Source organism: Periplaneta americana, chromosome 14 (genome assembly GCF_040183065.1).
Source record: "Periplaneta americana isolate PAMFEO1 chromosome 14, P.americana_PAMFEO1_priV1, whole genome shotgun sequence".
Taxonomy (NCBI): Eukaryota; Metazoa; Arthropoda; class Insecta; order Blattodea; family Blattidae; genus Periplaneta; species Periplaneta americana.
This window is the reverse complement of record NC_091130.1, coordinates 25,296,641-25,317,325: the sequence shown is the minus strand read 5'-3', so window position 1 is coordinate 25,317,325 and position 20,685 is coordinate 25,296,641. Positions and strand designations below refer to the sequence as shown.

At 34.0% G+C, this 20,685-nt stretch overlaps 1 protein-coding gene across 1 annotated transcript in view; it reads left to right on the top strand.

Annotated features, from left to right (window-relative positions):
- Positions 1 to 14,257: 14,257 nt before the first annotated feature.
- Positions 14,258 to 20,685, top strand: part of LOC138713200 (beta-alanyl-dopamine/carcinine hydrolase-like) — a 123,120-nt gene continuing 116,692 nt past the window's right edge. The window contains exon 1 of the mRNA XM_069845100.1: positions 14,258 to 14,529. Within this exon, the coding sequence (XP_069701201.1) occupies positions 14,443 to 14,529 (87 nt within the window). The 5' untranslated portion in view covers positions 14,258 to 14,442. The remainder of the gene's footprint in view (positions 14,530 to 20,685) is intronic.

Below are 20,685 nucleotides of genomic sequence, written 5' to 3'. Positions count from 1 at the left end.
ATTGTATTCTTCACCTGACATAATTAGGAACATTAAATCCAGACGTTTGAGATGGGCAGGGCATGTAGCACGTATGGGCGAATCCAGAAATGCATATAGAGTGTTAGGTGGGAGACCGGAGGGAAAAAGACCTTTAGGGAGGCCGAGACGTAGATGGGAGGATAATATTAAAATGGATCTGAGGGAGGTGGGGTATGATGATAGAGACTGGATTAATCTTGCACAGGATAGGGACCGGTGGCTTATGTGAGGGCGGCAATGAACCTTCGGGTTCCTTAAAAGCCATTTGTAAGTAAGTAAGTAATAATAATAATAATAATAATAATAATAATAATAATAATAATAATAATAATGAAACATGTTAGATATTGTAGCAAGTGTTGCAATTTTAATCAATTCAGAAACACATAACAATAAAAGTTTACGTTCAGGGTGTTTCGAGGTACACCCCAACAATTTAACTTAAGTTTGTAACCGATTCATTTTGTTAGATAATCGAATGATGTTATCGATACAAGTCGATACCGTGTGGGAGTATTTGAAAGGGTGCGACAGTCCATGGTCCGACGAGTGGATGCGTGTGTGAAAACAAGAGGAGAACATTTTGAACATTTGTTATGAGTTTCTGAATTGATTAAAGTTGCAACACTTACTACCAAGCTGACAATATCTAACATGTTTCATTATGTTCTTTCATTAATAATTAAAAAACTAAGGATTTCCGGATATATGTTTATATGAACTTTTTTCTTGTTTTGGTGTGAGGAACATGCCACCAAGGTTTGTGAAAGTATTTCTGAAACACCCTGTATAGTATCTCACTTGAAGCGTGTTTGAATGAAGCTGTATTATTTAATTTTTGTTTTTAATTTAATAACGCGTAACGGTAATAGCGAGTGACTAAACAAGGCATTTTTACGATTACCTTGCATGCTGCATTACCGCACCTGTGTCAAGTGCCGCTTAACCTAAAAAAATACTGTAACACAGGTGCACTCTGTATTATTATCGAACGGGACAAAGGGACTCTTTTTTTTTCGTGGTTTATTTCTGCTTATGATATTTCATAATGTTATATAAGTTGTGTAAGCGGTGTTGCTTGTTCTCTGTGATTTCAAATGAAAATCTCGACAGTATTGTTGAATCACTGTGCATATCCATGTACAGAGTGATTTATATAGAACTGACACATTTCTTTCTTTAATTATTCCGTTGGAAATTCATTCAATGACCCAATTTTAGCACCAAATTAAGCAGAATGTTCTGGAGTTTCGATTCCTTGTCACTAGATGCGCAGATGTTTTATTCCTATTGTTGGCAGCACTGACCCAATTTTAGCACCAAATTAAGCAGAATGTTCTGGAGTTTCGATTCCTTGTCACTAGATGCGCAGATGTTTTATTCCTATTGTTGGCAGCACTGACCCAATTTTAGCACCAAATTAAGCAGAATGTTCTGGAGTTTCGATTCCTTGTCACTAGATGCGCAGATGTTTATGTTTTATTCCTATTGTTGGCAGCTGTTTTCGACATTTTGTGTCAACGTGAAAATGCAGTACACATTAAATCAACGACTCTTCCTTGTGAAGCAATACTGGATTACGAATTCAATTACAGCTACTCAAAGGGCATACCAGAGAGAATTTGGTGTTCGCAATCCTCCCAAAAGAAACACAATACTGGGACTGGTAAACAAATTGGAAACAACTGGATCTCTGGTGAGTGAAAAAGGCAAGCATCGTTCATCTAGGCTTCCCACGGTTGTTGTTGACGTAAGAGCACGACTGGAGCAGTCACCCAAAAAAATCATTAAGACGTTTGTCGCAGGAGACAGGGTACACCTACTCAATGTGTCAGAGAGCTGCGAAAAGTTTCTTTGACGACCGAATAATTTCCAGGAACTTGTGGCTACCGAGATCTCCGGATTTGACAATGCCGGACTTCTTTCTATGGGGTTACTTAAAAGACAGGGTTTACGCCACACGTCCCCAAACATTGGACGATCTGAAGCACAACATCACACAGGAGATTCAAGCTATTGACAACAGAGTCCTCCAACGAGTGGCCAGTAACATGGAACGACGTGTTGAGTTGTGCCTTATGCAGGATGGAGAACATTTTCAACATTTGCTATAGAGATAAATAATCTCCCAAAATTCCTCTACATTTTAGGTATAATAAGTTGTCGCTAGCACAATTCGTTTTGAAACAATTAATGAAAGCAATGTGTCAGTTCTATATAAATCACTCTGTATATTACACATTCTAATTGATTTACGAGAGCTCGGGGCGTCTTCCTTGGAAGAAAATAGTAAAGAAACGTTCGCATATTATTTTTGGGAACCGCCTTAGGGCTTTACTTAGTATTAACTTTTGGTCCTACAGAATATATCTGTTATGGTAACAATGATTATTAAAAGAGAAAAATTCGCTTCGGCGCCGGGGATCGAACCCGGGTCCTTGGTTTTACGTACCAAGTGCTCTAATCACTGAGCTACGCCGAAGTTCAATCCCCCAATTTAGTTAAAATAGTCAAATTTATTCTTCCTGTTTCCATGAGCAATGCTGCGGTGGAACACGTATTTTCAATAATGAAATATAGGGGAGAGTTGGGTAGTATCGGACATCGGGTAATATTGGACAGTGGGTTTCTTTCATCTACCACCAGATGATAGTTCCTGAATGACATGGTTACGTTTCTGTATGCGACATCACAGAAACGTAACCATGTCATTCAGGTACTATTATCTGGTAGTAGATGAAAGAAACTCACCGTCCGATATTACCCGATGTCCGATACTACCCAACTCTCTCCTATATTAGTCTTTGGAACTTGTAGGCCTATCTAGTGCAGTGTGTTCATCGTATAATTTACCGCCATCATCAGTTTATTTACTTTTACAATATTTGTGAGGCCTTCATATGCTACTGGTTCCTGTAAATCTAAGAAGTGTTTGAAAGGAGAAGAATCAAAGTACAAACTTTAAATTTAAATCAATCGGGAAACTCTGTAGAATTGAAGAGTTTTTTTTTTTTTTTTTTTTTTTTTTTTTTAAAGCATAGTCCAAAAACATAAATTTTCAGGAGAAACAAAAAATTATCTGGCATGGGTATTGTTGACACTTCAAATATGAAATTCATCATGCCATCTGTGAAGGTGTTGTAGAAACTTGGGAAAACTGAAGTACTGTACATTTATAACTTAAATTTTCTCATAGAAATACTTGTGTAAAGCGTTTGGCCGCGAAACCAGGTGGCCCGGTTTCGATTCCCGGTTGGGGCAAGTTACCTGGTTGAAGTTTTTTCCGGGGTTTCCCTCAATCCAATATGAGCAAATGCTGGGTAACTTTCGGTGTTGGACCCCGGATTCATTTCACCAGCATTATCACCTTCATCTCATTCAGACGCTAAATAACCTAAGATGTTGATAAAGCGTCGTAAAATATCCTACTAAAATTAAAAAAAAAAAAATATATATATATATATATATATACATGTGTAAATGTAGGTAACTGTAGACAATTGAATATAATGTTTTTTTTTTTTTTTCGCTGGTAGAGTTAAGGCCATAAGACCTCTGCCAGTCAACCAGCCTTAATGAATACAATAGAGACATACATATTTAATTAATTAGGAATATTTACAATACATTAAAGATTCTCTAGGAATATTCTTCAGTTAAATTTTAACGACTAATACATGTTTATTTAATTTGAGGTGAAGCCTAGACGAAAAATTAATAACTTAATTTATAAGCTAATGTTTTTTTTTTTTTTTAACAATTTATTGATCGATCAGCGCATTTAGCGCTATACAGATCATTTCTAAAAATAAGCTAATGTAATTCAATTCATTCTATATGCAATATGTAAATAATCACTATTAATTTATCGAATATGAATGGGGTCTCGCCCACCTCATTACATATTGCTCGACTAGTATGACTAGTCAGTTAACTAGTCGTGAATCGGGTCCCGGCATAGCTCAGTTGGTTAGAGAGCACTCAGCGTGTACAGCTGAGAGGTCCTGGGTTCGATTCCCGGTGCCGGTACGAATTTTTCTCGTACTTAATGGTATAAAAACAAACTGACTAGTCATACTAGTCGAGCAATATGTAATGAGATGGGCGAGACCCCATTCATATTCGATAAATATATGATGTTAACAGTTTAAAGAAACTGTTGTTGAATATGGCCATAAAGTCATTAATATGCGCTCCTGTATATATATGACGTGTATCGTCTTAAATGCAGGCAGTAAGGCCGTAACACGATACTACGAGAGGAGTTCGGCCGGCGTCGTGAATCGGGTCCCGGCATAGCTCAGTTGGTTAGAGAGCACTCAGCGCGCACAGCTGAGAGGTCCTGGGTTCGATTCCCGGTGCCGGTACGAATTTTTCTAGTACTTAATGGTATAAAATCGCTATGAAGTTGAGATAGCTATGGTGGTTTTAAGAAAAAATACTCTGATGTGGCTGAAGTGTGCCTCTCCTTTAAGCTTCTTTTTCTTTATTATATCCTGTTTCTTCTCCTCCCGTTGCTTACGTTTCTTCCATCGGGTTACTTATGTACCTAAAAATGACTCCCTAATTAAACAACAATTATCCCGCGCCGTGGCGTCGCGGTCTAAGGGTACGTACACGTTGGAGCAACGATAAACGATAAAAGAAATGAGCTAGCGACGCTTTGGTTTTATCAAAGAATCAAGTGTTCATATCGGAGCAACGAGGACGCGGGAAGCGAACATTTTGATTTATCAACAGTAATCTCACTAGAGGTTTTGATTTATCTAGAGAAAATCAAAACTCGAGTGGGATTTAATTGACTATTACACGATTAGAAGAAAGTATATAAAGATTATAAGTAACAAAGTACTCCAATACAATAAAATATTAATTGACTTACGAAAATAAACCTGTCTTCATATGTATTATTGCACCATTACGCTAGATGGCAGTTGTGCCAACTATGGAATCTTCATTGAACTCTGTAGACGGTTACTAGTCAAGAAAGCTTTGTTGATTCAGTTTCATTTTTATTAAGATAGTTGCATTCCACTTCAATTATCCGAATCCCAGTAATCAACGTCACTTGACAGATGATTTTCAATAAATCTTAATATTAAACAATCTCTGATACGTGACTATCCATAATATCATATAGCAGAAGCTATAACATAACCTAACTAATATACACAAGTGTTAGAAAAGTTTTAATTAACGACGACGACATAAAAAATAAACATGAATAATTTTAAAAGGAATAATTATTGAATATACAATTTTCAAATTTGAATGTGGTTGGTGGTTCAATTGATATTATATTGGACGTGTGCGTAATAGAAGTGGAACTCGTTGATTTAGGCCTACATGGTGTATTCAACTTATTCAGGATTTCAGAATGAATAATTTTAAAAGGAATAATTATTAAATGTACAATTTTCAAATTTGAATGTGGTTGGTGGTTCAATTAATGTTATATTGGTCATGTGCGTAATAGAAATGGAACTCGTTGATTTAGGCCTACATGGTGTATTCAACCTATTCAGGATTTCCGAATGGTGCTCTTCATTTATTTGTAAATCGGATTTCAGAAGATGCATAGGTATGATCAGTGATTTTTATTAATTCTTGTTCTTGAATGCCAATGCGAGTCATATTTGAAACTGCTGTGCATCGACTGGAGTGGTTTGTAATTTTATTATATGTATTTTTTTTTGACGTCCAGACCAGCGCAGTTTCAAATGTTGGCAAACAAAGAAACAAATGCTAGGGACGCGATAAAATTAAACAAATGCTAGGAACGCGATAAAATTGTGCGATAAGCAGCCATGATTGGTCGAAATACGTCCTTTCGTACCGTTTTATTGGTCAAAAGTAGTATGACGTAGTAAGAGTGTAATAGTCAGTAGAAGATATTCTATGCATCCACTTAATGAAATAAGATATATAGGAAATATCAGCTGCCAAGTTCAAGGTTAATATAACTTAAATACGTACAAAATTAAACCCGTTTCTCATCCCAAAGATAGTATAAATTCGTTGTGTTGTGATTGGTTCTTGTGATCACATAACATATGACGAATAAATACACAACTGATCAATTTGTTTAGTATGCAGTAATAATATGTTAGCTTAGCATTCCATTATTTTATAATCCAAATTTTAACTATGTTCAATTGAATCGTGTTAAAATACATAAAATACATATGCATTAAATGCAATGCAAAAAAAATTGGGTAATGAGCCAAGCAGATTATGTTGCGCTGTTGTAAAATAAAATTTGTTCCTCCTGAGATTCAAGAGCCCCCAAAACAAATTAAAAACTTACTTATCGGTGTACATCCGTTATCAACACATTTTTGTATAATATAATATAATATAATATGTTATTTAAGTTATTTGAAGGGTTCAGAACCATAGTGGCCCAAGCGCCATTTACTGAATACGTAGAAAACAAAGGTTAAAATTAAGTTATTATCATAATTCAATGGAAACATATTTCAAATAAAATAAAGTATACACATTAAATCTAAATGATATGTCAGTCTTCATTAAAGTATGGATGCATGTAATAAATATTAAGAAACATGTTAAAGGAAGTTATTGCACCAAATGAGTGGTCTCTGGACCAAAATGACCGCATTTTAATTATTTAAATACAATTTAAATTAAGTAACATTAAACGATTTATCCTTCTATCAAACACGAATGTTCCCTGGACCAAACGTCCTATTTTAATTATGTAATTACTTTATATTTATTTCTAACGGGTGCAGCGGAGCGCACGGGTACGGCTAATAATTATTATAAAACACAGCAATAAGAAATTATTATGTTTCCTTGTAATGAAGTTCAAAAACAAATTGCTATCTATCACGGCATACTAAATACTATTGCCAGCTACTCCAGCGAATAGGGATTATAAAGAATGGACACTTCGCGTCGGTACCTTTGATGTAGCCGGACCGATTTCAATGACCTTCAAGCCAGCTAGAGCGTCAGATTCTGCTTTCTCCCTAGAGTTGGCGCTGACATCACACCAGCTAGCAGTCGACACAGCGGAAATATAACACATATAATTAATACATCTAGGTACATTATGTACTCAAAATAAATTGGATCCATAAAATAATAAATCTGTCATTAACTGTAATGTCTAGACTCTAGAGTTCCTTTATAATGAGAGTTGAGACGTTGACCCCAACAACAATTAAAATATGTAATGATTTGATAGCGCTGAAAATGGAAAAACAAAACTCTTACGAGAAGTAAAACCATATACCTATATTATATTATATACAAATATTAAACGAATTCGATACTTAATTTTATAATATAATTGATGATATCTGAAATATAAAATATTATTATTATAACTAGTTTGTCACTGAGAAATAGGGAAAAGCTGTTAACTTGAATTTATTTGAAGCAAAGCGTTACTGGATTATGCAATAAGGTTGGCGATGTTTGGATCCTGTGTCTCAACTCTGTTCTCAATTATCATCTTAGCGTATGCTCGATTACACTAACCTCTAGCGCTTAAAAGTGGAACTAACCGCTGGCGCACAGAGAAACAAAACACAGGAAAATTCGCTCAGTGTCCATTCTTTATAATCGCTATTCGCTGGCTACTCAGAGTGGAAATACGAAACAACAATACTTAACCTCGAAAGTAAGATAAGCTGAAATATCACATTAACAGAATAAAAACACGAAAGGTTTTTACAGACATTACTTCAAGTTACAGTTGTAGAAAACGCAATTTTCAGACTTAAATTTTGCTGGCAATTTTTTATTTTCTGTGATTGACACCGAAGTGGGCTGGACTGACTTTGAAGTAGAGGTATAGAGGGTGTAGCAGCGGAATTACATGTCCAGAGTGATAAGACGCTTCCTTAAAAACTGTCTTATCAAGAAACACAACTGTGATTTGTTGATTTTAAGGCGGTTCTTTAATGTTATTCGTCAATATCGCAAATTCATCCTATAAGTTCAAAAGTCAAATAAATACTTGTTTCTTGTTCTTGTCTCTCACGCTAACCTCGACATATTACTAGGGAGCGGATTTTTATGTGCTAAAAAATTTTAATATATTTATTTTATGTCCTAAAAATAAAAAAAAAATCTTTTAAATATGACAAAAATACCTTACTTAGCTTGGAAAAAAAATGTTATTAGGTATTCACCAACCACACTTGAGTGCTAGTAGTTGGCCAAGAATTGCAGTGAACAACAAAGGTCATCTCCAAATTCTCCATCACAAATGCATGCCGATTATCTCTGAACAACGACTGATATTGTGAAAACGATCTTTCCACATCATAGGACGTCAGACGTGCATATTTAACACCGTCAATTTCACCTACAGGCACATCCTCCAATACTTGAGCAACTTTACACTTTTTTTATATCCACTGTTTTCCCAAACACATTCTGGAATTTGTCCCTTAGTACTTGTACTTCCGAACCTGGTAGCGAGTCTAGTTTAATTTTCACGGCACGCACCTCCCTGTTTCAGACAACAGATTTTTGGATGTTTCGAGTTTTTTATGGTGTCACACAAAAAGCTTAGATTTGCTAATAGGAAAGCCAAATCGTTTTTTAAACAACCATCTTTCAGTATATCTTGAAGGATATCGATTGACGAAGTCCGATAACAGGGAATCACAACAAAATATATTGCTTTACTTGATAGACATGAGCGAGAGGCGAGAGATTTGTTTAAATTAAATAATGTTCATACCCGAGCTCTTATCTGTTGTGTTTTACAACAAAGAGTGGAGTGAAATCATCTTCAGTAACAACAAACATTCCTGATTATGTGTTCCAAGATCTCTCCTCCTTGTGCATGTTAATTTATTCTCTAATAATAACACTGATATGCTGCCTAGCAGTTCTCAGAACTTGAGGCGATACTATTACAAAAATGGATCACATATACACCACAAAGCGCTTAGAAACACGAAGCAACCAAGAATTCTTAAAAAGATAACGTACTTCTGATTGACATAATTGATTTAGTTTTAAAATATTAAAAAGTTCTTGTAAAAAATTATTTAAATAAAACAACTCCAAGATTTATGTGTTTATAATAGATTTCCTGAAAATATGTATTTACATAATTTTTATGTGAAATAAAATTCGGGTTTCAAACTTGAAACTTCATGTTCGTAATTTTTAACTTTGTTAATTGTGTTTTATCACACGCAAAAAGAGCATTTAATTACATAGGAATCAGCTCCTTACATATTACACACTCAGATGACATCAGTGACTGCGATAGGAAGGCCTACATAGATTTTAACACAGAATCTGAAAAAATCTGGATATTTTTAGCGCCGTGTCTGGACAGTGGATATTAATAATAAAATCTGGACAGTCCAGACAAAATTTGGACAGGTGGCAACTCTATACCAGGCCTACTTTTAAAAATATATTTTTTGGTTAAGAAACGTATACACAAATTAAATTGCTTCAACAACTATTTTATTGGTAACTAGCCGTACCCGTGCGCTCCGCTGCACCCGTTAGAAATAAATATAAAGTAATTACATAATTAAAATAGGACATTTGATCCAGGGAACATTCGTGTTTGATAGAAGGATAAATAGTTTAATATGTTACTTAATTTAAATTGTATTTAAAATATTAAAATGCGATCATTTTGATCCAGAGACCACTCATTTGGTGCAATGACAATTCCTTTAACATGTTTCTTAAGTGTTATTACCAATTATTTTTGGAAAAGCGAAAATTAACAAAATAATTTTGGCTACAGATTTATTATTATGTTTATATTATATTATATTATATTATATTATATTATATTATATTATATTATATTATATTATATTATGTAAAAAGTATGTTGATAACGGATGTACTCGAATTAGAAAGTTTTTAATTTGTTGTGGGAGCTCTTGAATCTCAGGAGGAACAGCTTTTACAACAGCGCAATATAATCTGCTTGGCTCATTACCCAATTTTTTTGCATTGCCTTTATTGCATATATATTTTATGTATTTTAACACGATTCAATTGAGCATAGTTAAAATATGAATTATACAATAATGGATTGCTAAGCTAACGTACTATTACTGCATACTAAATCAATACACTCTCGTTGTTCGTTAATTCTCTGAGATAAAAATGAATATGTTCATAAACATTATTTTAAGAAATATAGGAAATGAATATACAGAATAACCTATCAAGTTTTCTGTGCATAAGAAGCTATTTTAATCTTACCTGTCCTCAATTCACTCACAAGTTACTGTAATAACATTATAGCATTATGTCCATACAATGATGAAATGATAATTAATTATACAAATCGGTTAATTTAGCTTCCGATATTACTTTATACAAACACAGAAACATTGTCTATAGGCTATGTTTTATAGCTTTCGATTGTTGTGTCCAAGGCCCCTTATAGACGAAGTCATTGTTTTTTATTTCAATACACCGCCTTAGATGGCAGTTATTTTAATTTTAAAACTCATTTATCTCATTAAATATCAGTCCTATCAAAATTTTGCAGAGAATAAAGACTTATCAGAAATCATTTTTAAAGAAACTTATGTTATGTAACATATTTCACAAAAATCAATAATAAGCGAGATATTTCGATTTATTTAATTCAGGCCCCCTCATAACCACCCTTCTAAATAACGTATTTTGAATGCCATATAGCCTAAAATCTAAGTTACAACGAACTTAATTTATATTCCAATTTTCATCGAAATCGGTTCAGCCATTATCGCGTGAAAAGGTAACAAACATACAGACAGACAGACATACAAACAAAAATGTCAAAAAAGCTATTTTCGGTTTCAAGGTGGTTAATTATATGTGTTAGGACCAATTATTTTTGTAAAATCGAAAATTACCAGAGAAATTTCGGCTACAGATTTATTATTAGTATAGATTATATGGAACAATTGAAGACTGGACATAAAAAGGCTGTAAGTGCTGAAAACCTAGAAAACAGAGTTTTCTTGTGCAGCTAATAATGTAACATCTTACATTTTGCACATCTATGGGAGAAGCGAGAATCTAAATAAATTAAAGTGGGACTTATCATTATTCTGAGTGCATTGAGCCAACTAATTTTCAAAGATATTGACACCTACAGCTTTTTTATCTCCGATATTCAATTAAAGATTAAATCTACGCTAATTTTAATAGTACATTATGCAACGAGCCTATAATGAAGGTAATTAAGAAGCGAGTACGGATATTTATGAAACGAGCGCAAGCGACTTTCATAATTTTCATACGAGCTTCTTAATTACCATTGTAGGCGAGTTTCATACGACTTTTTATGCTCGACCATATTTCTAACTTGATATTATTAATTTTCTTTGTATCTGACCTTGACCAATGTCCCGTATGTTGTGAGATGTGCGCAGACGCGAAAGTATTGATTTTTTCCGAGGAACAGATGTTCACATTGACCCTGCTAGGCCATAAGAACCTAAAGAGATAACATTAAAATTAAATTAGACATTGAAAAACGAGATGACAAATTGAATTTATTTGAATATTATTTACAATTAACGCTAATTATTATAGTAACAGAACATAACCTCCTGCGACAGTATTGGATTTCCAGCCTCCGTGACTTTTCGCTAATTCTCTTTCGATTGCATATCCGAGAATAATCGATACTTGCGGTTTTATAACGGTAGAAAGCTGACCTGTCATTGGCTGAACAGTTGTAACCTGAGTCATCATTGGCTGAAAGACCTGACCTTTAATGAGTAGGTGTACTTTAATGACATACATTAAAGGACTGCTACCAGGTGTATAATTACTACATTTCGGCATGGTCGAGCATAAAATTAATTAAACATTAGAAGGCACCCCGCTTCGAACCGAGGACCTTTCTATTACTTGAGCTTCAAAACCGGATGCTTTCAAGGCAATAAAGATTCACTATTATAATGAGGAGGATTACAACACGGACGAACTGGTATCTAAAAATAGCGTACGACACTTACTTACGTAGACCTACTTACTTACAAATGGCTTTAAGGAACCCGGAGGTTCATTGCCGCTCTCACATAAGCCCGCCATCAGTTCGTACCCTGAGCAAGATTAATCCGTCCCTAGCATCTTATCCAATCTCCCAAAATCCATTTTAATATTATACTCCCATCTGCGTCTCGGCCTCCCAAAAGGTCTTTTTCCTCAGACTTCCCAACTAACACTCTATATGCATTTTTGGATTCACCTACACGTACTACATGCCCTGCCCATCTCCTAATGTCAAGTGAAGAATACAATGTGTACAGTTCTGCTTTATGTAAGCCTTTTTCTATTCTCCTGTAACTTCATTCCTCTTAGTCCCAAATATTTTTCTAATACCTTATTCTCAAACACCCTTAACCTCTGTTCCTCTCTCAAATTGAGAGTTTCACAACCATACAGAACAACCAGGAATTTAACTGTTTTATAAATTCCAACTTTCAGTTTTTTAAGCAGACTGAATGACAAAGCTTCTCAACCGAATAATAGCAGGCATTTCCCATATTTATTCTGTGTTGATTTACCTCTCGAGTGCTATTTATATTGTTTGTTACTGTTGCTCCAAGGTATTTGAATTTTTCCATCTTTTCAAAGGATAACGTTAAAAATTATATTGTTTCGTTTACAGGTTCATTTCATTCGGTCTATGGCCTCGTTTCTGAAACATTCCTGTTTACAAAATAAAATGCAGTTCTTGACATTTGTATCATAAATAACTACAGGGACATCATTTTATTTTTACTACCATTTTTAATATTAACTTGCCTATACCCCTGGATCAACGCCGTTTGCTACCCTCTTCCTCGACTGGAGTTCGATGATACTGGCGTAATATACAAACACATCACTTTACTAGGTATAGGAGGGAAGAAAAGTAGTTCATCCATTTACGTAAACTATGAAATATTGCGCTTCTGAGTTTGATCATTTTCATTAGGTTTTCGTTTAATCAAAATACAGTACAGTATTAACGAGTGTTTTTACTCACGAACTGAGCTGTCCATGTGGACTTATTCATTATGCAGTGTATATTATACTGTCTACAGCACATTAGCGTACAATATAGAGAATGAAGTTAAATTGAAAAATAATCGTAATATAGATATCGAAACATTTTTTAAAATGGTGGCCTTTCATTTCGATACAGGCTTCAGTTCTAATGTGCATATTATCGCACTATAGACTACTGTATTGTACCTAATCCCAATTACCAGTTTCGTTCTTCGTACTAGTAACTCAGATTGAAATAATTCTGTACCTACTCTATAAAAGAGTACCTTACGTATTGTGAATTCAATCTTTACTTCTGCCCGATCCGAAAAGATAAAATCACTCAGACATACTGTCTACTGTCCGTCCAAGCCATAGGGTCGTAGAAAGGGAGGAAATCACGTGACAGTTAATTATTAACGAGGCCCTTTTAATTAAGTTATTTTAAACAGTTGTATAATATTACGTAGACGTCCAATTTCTAACAGAAATTAATGTTCTCAGAAAAGAGCTAAGTCAGCCCAGCCATTAGCTGGCGAATAAAAGCTGGTGGGGGAAACCGGGATACGACGTAGGCAAATGGACGACAGTACCTGTGCGAAAATGATTCAATATTGAAAGCTCTTTCGTCACTGGAAAACGCGAACAAATTTTTGGAACATACTGTTTACTATGACCGTAAGGCTACTATAACTGTATATGCGATCTTGGATCTGTGCGGAGGACGGTTGAACTTCATTAGTAGAAGGAGTGGGAGTGAAGTACATTCAAAAACTCAGGTACAATAAAAATTGAAGTAAAAATAAAATGATGTCCCTGTATTATGTACCGAGAATCGAACACAGCTCTGCCGGAACTGTGGCCAGCAACGCAACCTCTTGATGACAAATAAACATTACCCGTTATTTCGGAATCCATTTTTTCCTTATACATAATCGAAAGTAAATTCTTATTGGCTAGTAACGCGTCTGACAGTTGAGTAGTGACTAATATTTTTGTTAGCAGCTGTTGAGTTTAATACGTTCTCCGAAATGCAGGCGTAGTTCCAAGTATCGAACATCGAGATAGTGCCATGCATGTTGATAAAGATCTACGGCAGAAACCTACATCCTCATGGACAACTCGTTATGAAACATTTTCCTCCAGTCCTCTGTAATGAATGACATCTCTTAGACCTTGCCCATTATCACACGCGGTGGGAGGGAGGAAGGAGTAAGCTATAATCACAGAATCCCTCCAAAGTATCAGTTACTTGTTGTCAGTCACGCTAATAGGATTACAAGTGACTATAAAGCCTTAGAAGTGTTAGGTATTGGTTTCATAACCAAGGCCACCATTCCGACGAGACCTTGTGCTTCTGTGAGGGAATTCTGTTATTTGCTTCCAACCCTTCGTCGTATGCATTAGTACGACTGTTCCAGTATGCCAGCAGTTGAGAAGATCGGCCGACGCAACAGTATTCCTGTTCTATACACGCGTGGAACACACTACGAAGTTGGATTTGATGTGGTGAGTGCTACAGCTTTGAATTATATAATGTAAGCCAAAGAGATTACTAAATCTCAGATATTAACGGGTAGCTGTATTTGTTTTCTTGATCACATTGTTTTTGTTTCTTCATTAACTGAAATGTCACGTAAATAAGTCTTACTTTTTTAATATCATTCAAAATGAATACAAGAAAAATGCAAATAAATACATATTTTTAAACTATATGTTCGTCATATATTACATGATCGAAATGATAGCCGTCCAAATCTTGGATTTAAAATATCGGCATCCTAATCAATTCTAATGAACAAGAAAGAAAATGTAAATTAATGTTAAAAAAAACATAATGAAATTTTAAAAAAGAATATTCTGCGACAAGATGTGGTAGCTATCAAAACGATAAAAATTTATTGAAAATAAATTATATATATTGAATATTATAAAGATGATCGTACTGTTTTATTTTAACAACACTAATTTGTGAAAAAAAAACATGATTTGAAGAGTGAATTTTAATTCCGTTGTTTTGAATTAATGTTACAATTATAATTTTAATTCAAGTTTTATTTTTGTTATTTTAAGGTTATGTATTTTCCACATGCAATATAAATAAGAAACTGGGCATTGTTACGACTTAAACATAGACAAATGAATAACAAATAGCGCACACAACAAAAAAAAATTGAAAGTCTGAAAATGCTAGAACTGACATTGGTGGCAAAAAATTATTTTACATATCTAAAACTTCGTGAGTAGTTAGTGAATGATCTGGGGCCTGTTTCTCAAAACTCATGGACTAGTAATACAGGGACATCACTTTATTTACCAACATTTTTTAAATTAACCTGGCTATACTCGGAAACACTGTTACCTCCTTCCATTACAGAAGTTTGGTGTTACTAGTGCAATATGTAAACAAAAGATTTTACTAGCCATAGGAGGAGAGAAATGTAGTGTATCCATTTATGTTATAGGGAAGTACGATTTACGATTTTCAGTTTGTTTATTACTTTTACGATATTTTATCAAAATACAGTCGAGTAGCTAGTAACATTTTCTTTTTCACAAACTCAACAATTCAGGCGGTTGTATTCATTATACAGGGACATCATTTTATTTTTACTTCAATTTTTATTGTACCTGAGTTTTTGAATGTACTTCACTCCCACTCCTTGTACTAATGAAGTTCAACCGTCCTCCACACAGATCCAAGACCGCATATAGTAGCCTTACGGTCATAGTAAACAGTACGTTCCAAAAATATGTTCGCGTTTTCCAGTGACGAAAGAGCTTTCAATATTGAACCATTTTCGCACAGGTACTGTCGCCCATTTGCCTACGTCGTATCCCGGTTTCCCCCACCAGTTTTATTCGCCAGCTAGTGGCTGGGCTGTCTTAGCTCTCTTCTGAAAACATTAATTTCTGTTAGGAATTGGACGTCTACGTAATATCATACAACTGTTTAAAATAACTGAAATAAAAGGGCTTCGTTAAGTAATTAACTGCCACGTGATTTCCTCCCTTTCTACGACCCTACGACATAACCACTTGGACGGACAGTAGATAGTATGTCTAAGTAATTTTATCTTTTCGGATCGGGCAGAAGTGAAGATTGAATTTACAGTACGTAAGGTAGGCCTACTATTTTAAAGAGTAGGTACAGAATTATTTCAACATGAGTTAACTAGTACGAAGAACGAAAGTGGTAATTGGGATTAGGTACAATAGTCTATAGTGCGATAATATGCACATTAGAATTGAAGCCTGTATCGAAATGAACGGCCACCATTTTAAAAAATGTGTTTAAATATCCATATTATGATTATTTTTCAATTTAACTTCATTCTCTATATTGTACGCTAATGTGCTGTAGACAGTATAATATACACTGCATAATGAATACGTCCACATGGACAGCTCAGTTCGTGAGTAAAAACACTCGTTAATACTGTACTGTATTTTGATTAAACAAAAACCTAATGAAAATGATCAAACTCAAAAGCGCAATATTTCATAGTTTACGTAAATGGATGAACTACTTTTCTTCCCTCCTATACCTAGTAAAGTGATTTGTTTGTATATTACGTCAGTATCATCGAACTCCAGTCGTGGAAGGGAGTAGCAAACGCCGTTGAGTCAGAGGTATAGGCAAGTTAATATTAAAAATGTTAGTAAAAATAAAATGATGTCCCTGTATAATGACTACTTTATTCAGCATATTACCGTACTTTCGGTAACTCTAATTTTCACTTCTGCTCACTCCACACAGATAAAGTTATTCAGTCATGCTACACACTGTACCTGTGCGAAATAAGCAGGGCGGGTATTTACGGAGATCGCGAAAATCACGACATAATAGATATACAATAGATTTTACTAATCTTTACGAATTAAGTGATTCTGATTAATAATATACGGACAAAACAATCACGACAAATCGCGAAATAGAGTTCTAATAGCGAAATATGAACACATTCGCGAATTATTATTGCGTCGTTTTATAGCGCATTTAATATTCTTGAGTTCTTTTTTCGGACTTTTTTTTTTCATTTGAATTTGTTATATATTCAAATAGGCTACATTACATGGTATTCCAGGTGTTCTGATTGCATTAGTGAACTCAAAAGATGGAGAATTCAACATTTCACTGATAATTTGAAAGTGTTAATTTGAGGGCTGTAAGTTTTTTTTTTTTTCCGTTTTTAATGAATGTGTGTTAAATACAGTCTCAATCCAACAAATACTGTCTATTGGCCATACCGCACCTTTACCAGAATCCAACGAACCTTTAATGTTAATTATTTGGAAAGTAATATTCCTACTGAGTTAATACTCCAATTTCAAAATAACTGTATTTTCCAAAATTTCCATTAATATCCGCCAAGAGTACAAATCAATCTCCAACAATCTCCGCCGAGACCAATATTAAAAAAAACGCAAATGATAAAATTAATCTCCATAAATACCTGCCCTGGAAATAAGCTTCAATAATACAGGCTCTTTCTTCTATAGAAAACGCAACCATATTTCTGAAACACACTATACTCTGAACTGTTTATTTCACTGCTAGTAGACTTCGAATGCAACAGCGGTCGTAAGATTGTGTGGCTGACAGGAGCAAGAACATTACTGCAAGGGGTGGGAGTCAAGTACATTCAGAAACGCAGGTACAATAAAAATGCAAGTAAAAATAAAGTGATGTCCCGGTATAATGTAAGCCAAAGAGATTACTAAATCTCAGAATTTAACGGGTAGCTGTATTTGTTTTCTTGATCACATTGTTTTTGTTTCTTCATTAACTGAAATGTCATGTAAGTAAGTCTTACTTTTTTAACATCATTCAAAATGAATACAAGAAAAGTGTAAATAAATACATATTTTAAAACTATATGTTCGTCATATAAAATATAACAAAATTATGATCGTACTGTTTTATTTTAACAACACTAATTTTTTAACAAAACAAATGATTTGAAGAGTGAATTTTAATTCCGTTGTAGTGAATTAATGTTACAATTATAATTTTAATTCAAGTTTTATTTTTGTTATTTTAAGGTTATGTATTTTCCACATGCAATATAAATAAGAAACTGGGCAGTGTTACGACCAAAACACAGACAAATGAATAACAAATAGCGCACAGAACAAAAAAAATTGAAAGTCTGAAAATGCTATAACTGATATTGGCGGCAAAAAATTATTTTACATATCTAAACTATATGTTCGTCATATAAAATATAATAAAATTATGATCGTACTGTTTTATTTTAACAACACTAATTTGTGAACAAAACAAATGATTTGAAGAGTGAATTTGAATTCCGTTGTTTCGAATTAATGTTATAATTTTAATTCAAGTTTTATTTTTGTTATTTTAAGGTTATGTATTTTCCGCATGCAATATAAATAAGAAACTGGGCATTGTTACGACTTAAACATAGACAAATGAATAACAAATAGCGCACACAACAAAAAAATTGAAAGTCTGAAAATGCTAGAACTGACATTGGTGGCAAAAAATTATTTTACGCATCTAAAACTTCGTGAGTAGTTAGTGAATGATCTGTACGTATAAACTACCTTAATTATTTCTTTTATTTGTTTGTTTATTCATGTAGTAGTATTTATTTATTTAATCTCGTTTAAATAATTACCTCCTCTGTGTTACAGAAGAACCATATTATTAAAAATTTCTATTATGTTGTAATTATACAATAATTTTATTCTTTTACTAAATGTTTTAAACCAAAATATCTGTGTCTGTATTGTAAATAATTTGCGGTGTAAGCCTAAATGTTTTTAATAATATATTGAATTTTAAAATATCTTTAATTAAACATTGACCTTTAATATCTACATCAGTGATTCTCAAAAGAGGGGACCACGGCCCCCTAGTTGTCCACAGAGCAACTAATGGGGGGGGGCGAATAAAATATTAATTTTAATAATAATAATAATAATAATAATAATAATAATAAATTGAAGCTGTTCTATGAAAATTTAAACATATCACTATTTTGCATTAAATAAAGATGTAATTTGTTTCATTTTAAAATTGATGTAGAATTTCATATTACTCTGTTCCACATTCTGCTTCGGTGTTTCTCAGCCTTCTGGATGAGGCATTCCTTTTCCTCACATTACTTTAGTGCAGCATTTTGGCCACAGGTATAGAATGTTGAACATAGCATTGTGAAATTGGGTTTATTTTAAAAATATTACAGCGATCTAAGTAGATTAGGATTAGGTCATTAGGATTTTGTTAAGGAATGCATAATCATATAAATAATTAAATAATATTATATTAGATTTGAAAGCTACAGTACTAATTATTTTGTTCACCCCATTAGGGGAGTAAGCGCTTATTCCGTCGGATCCCGGCTACTTAGTCACTCATAACGAGTGCACCTATGCACATGTGTGGTCATTGTGCCACTGTCATACATCTATGACGCAGTGCATGAGGGTAGGCCACTAGACAGGCGTCTCAAGGCCAACGCATAAAAGTTGTTACAGAGAGCAAGTCTAGATAACATAGTCAGCTGAAGAGATAAGCGCAGTACCCGGAGATAGCCGATCGCTGATTAATGTCACACGCATGAGCGAGCTAAGTTGAACTGTCGCGAGAGAAATGCCACAAAGCTGCACTTTTGAGTTGTACTGTCACAATAGACGGTTGTTTTCGGAAGGAATTTCTTAAGTAGTTTGCAGTAACAATAATAATAATAATAATAATAATAATAATAATAATAATAATAATAATACATTTATTTTCTAATTATATACTATCTATGAGTAAAAAGAAGACATCTGAAGCATGAAGAACCATACATGTTACGTAATTATTTAAGCATCAGGAACTGGCCACCTAATTCCATTATCTCCTGGCCTAGTTGACTCATAAGTGGTGCCTTGTTGGTATCACTTGTGAGGTTCAGACCTGTCTTCGAACAGTTGACCAAACAATAACAATATTTCATTTCTAATAAAGGTTTTTGGTATCGCTCTTTTTTTAAGTTTATACTATATTTAATAAAATAAAATTCAATTAAATAATAATAATTAAATTACAATAAAAACTTGTTGGTTGTTAAAGTAAGTGTTCTTACGTTACGCTAATATTAATATATTAATTACAATAATAGTTAAATAATATATTTCGTAATGTTTTCAATATTTAAAAATAACCTAAACACCTTAGAAATTCACAAGCAATTATTTTAAATTAGAACTATTCAAATCTTAAATCTGATCTGAAATTCTTTTCTCAAGTTCTTCAGTATTTCATTATATTTGTTACACTGGTCTTGATTCAAATCAGGTAACAATTTTAGATTAATAAAGTGGTAACAGTTACCCACTGAAACTTGCGTCTCCCACAATTTCGCTTTCCCTATGAAAGCTTTTATTTCTTCATACATTTGCGGTAATAAGAACATTCTTTCCTCGGAGATGGACACAATGGCTGACTGTTACATCGTAGCGGTTGCAGATGTCTATTCAAACGTCGCGGTCAATGACGTCATCCGGAGATACACGAACTGGTCCTGCATCTTGTTCCACTCTTACATTGAAAAAGAGAAAGAGGAGGAAGTGCTCTGAGAAGGCCCTATTGAGACGTCTGCACTAGAGGGAACCCAAGAGGTGGAATTTAAACTGAGAGGATTCAATCCG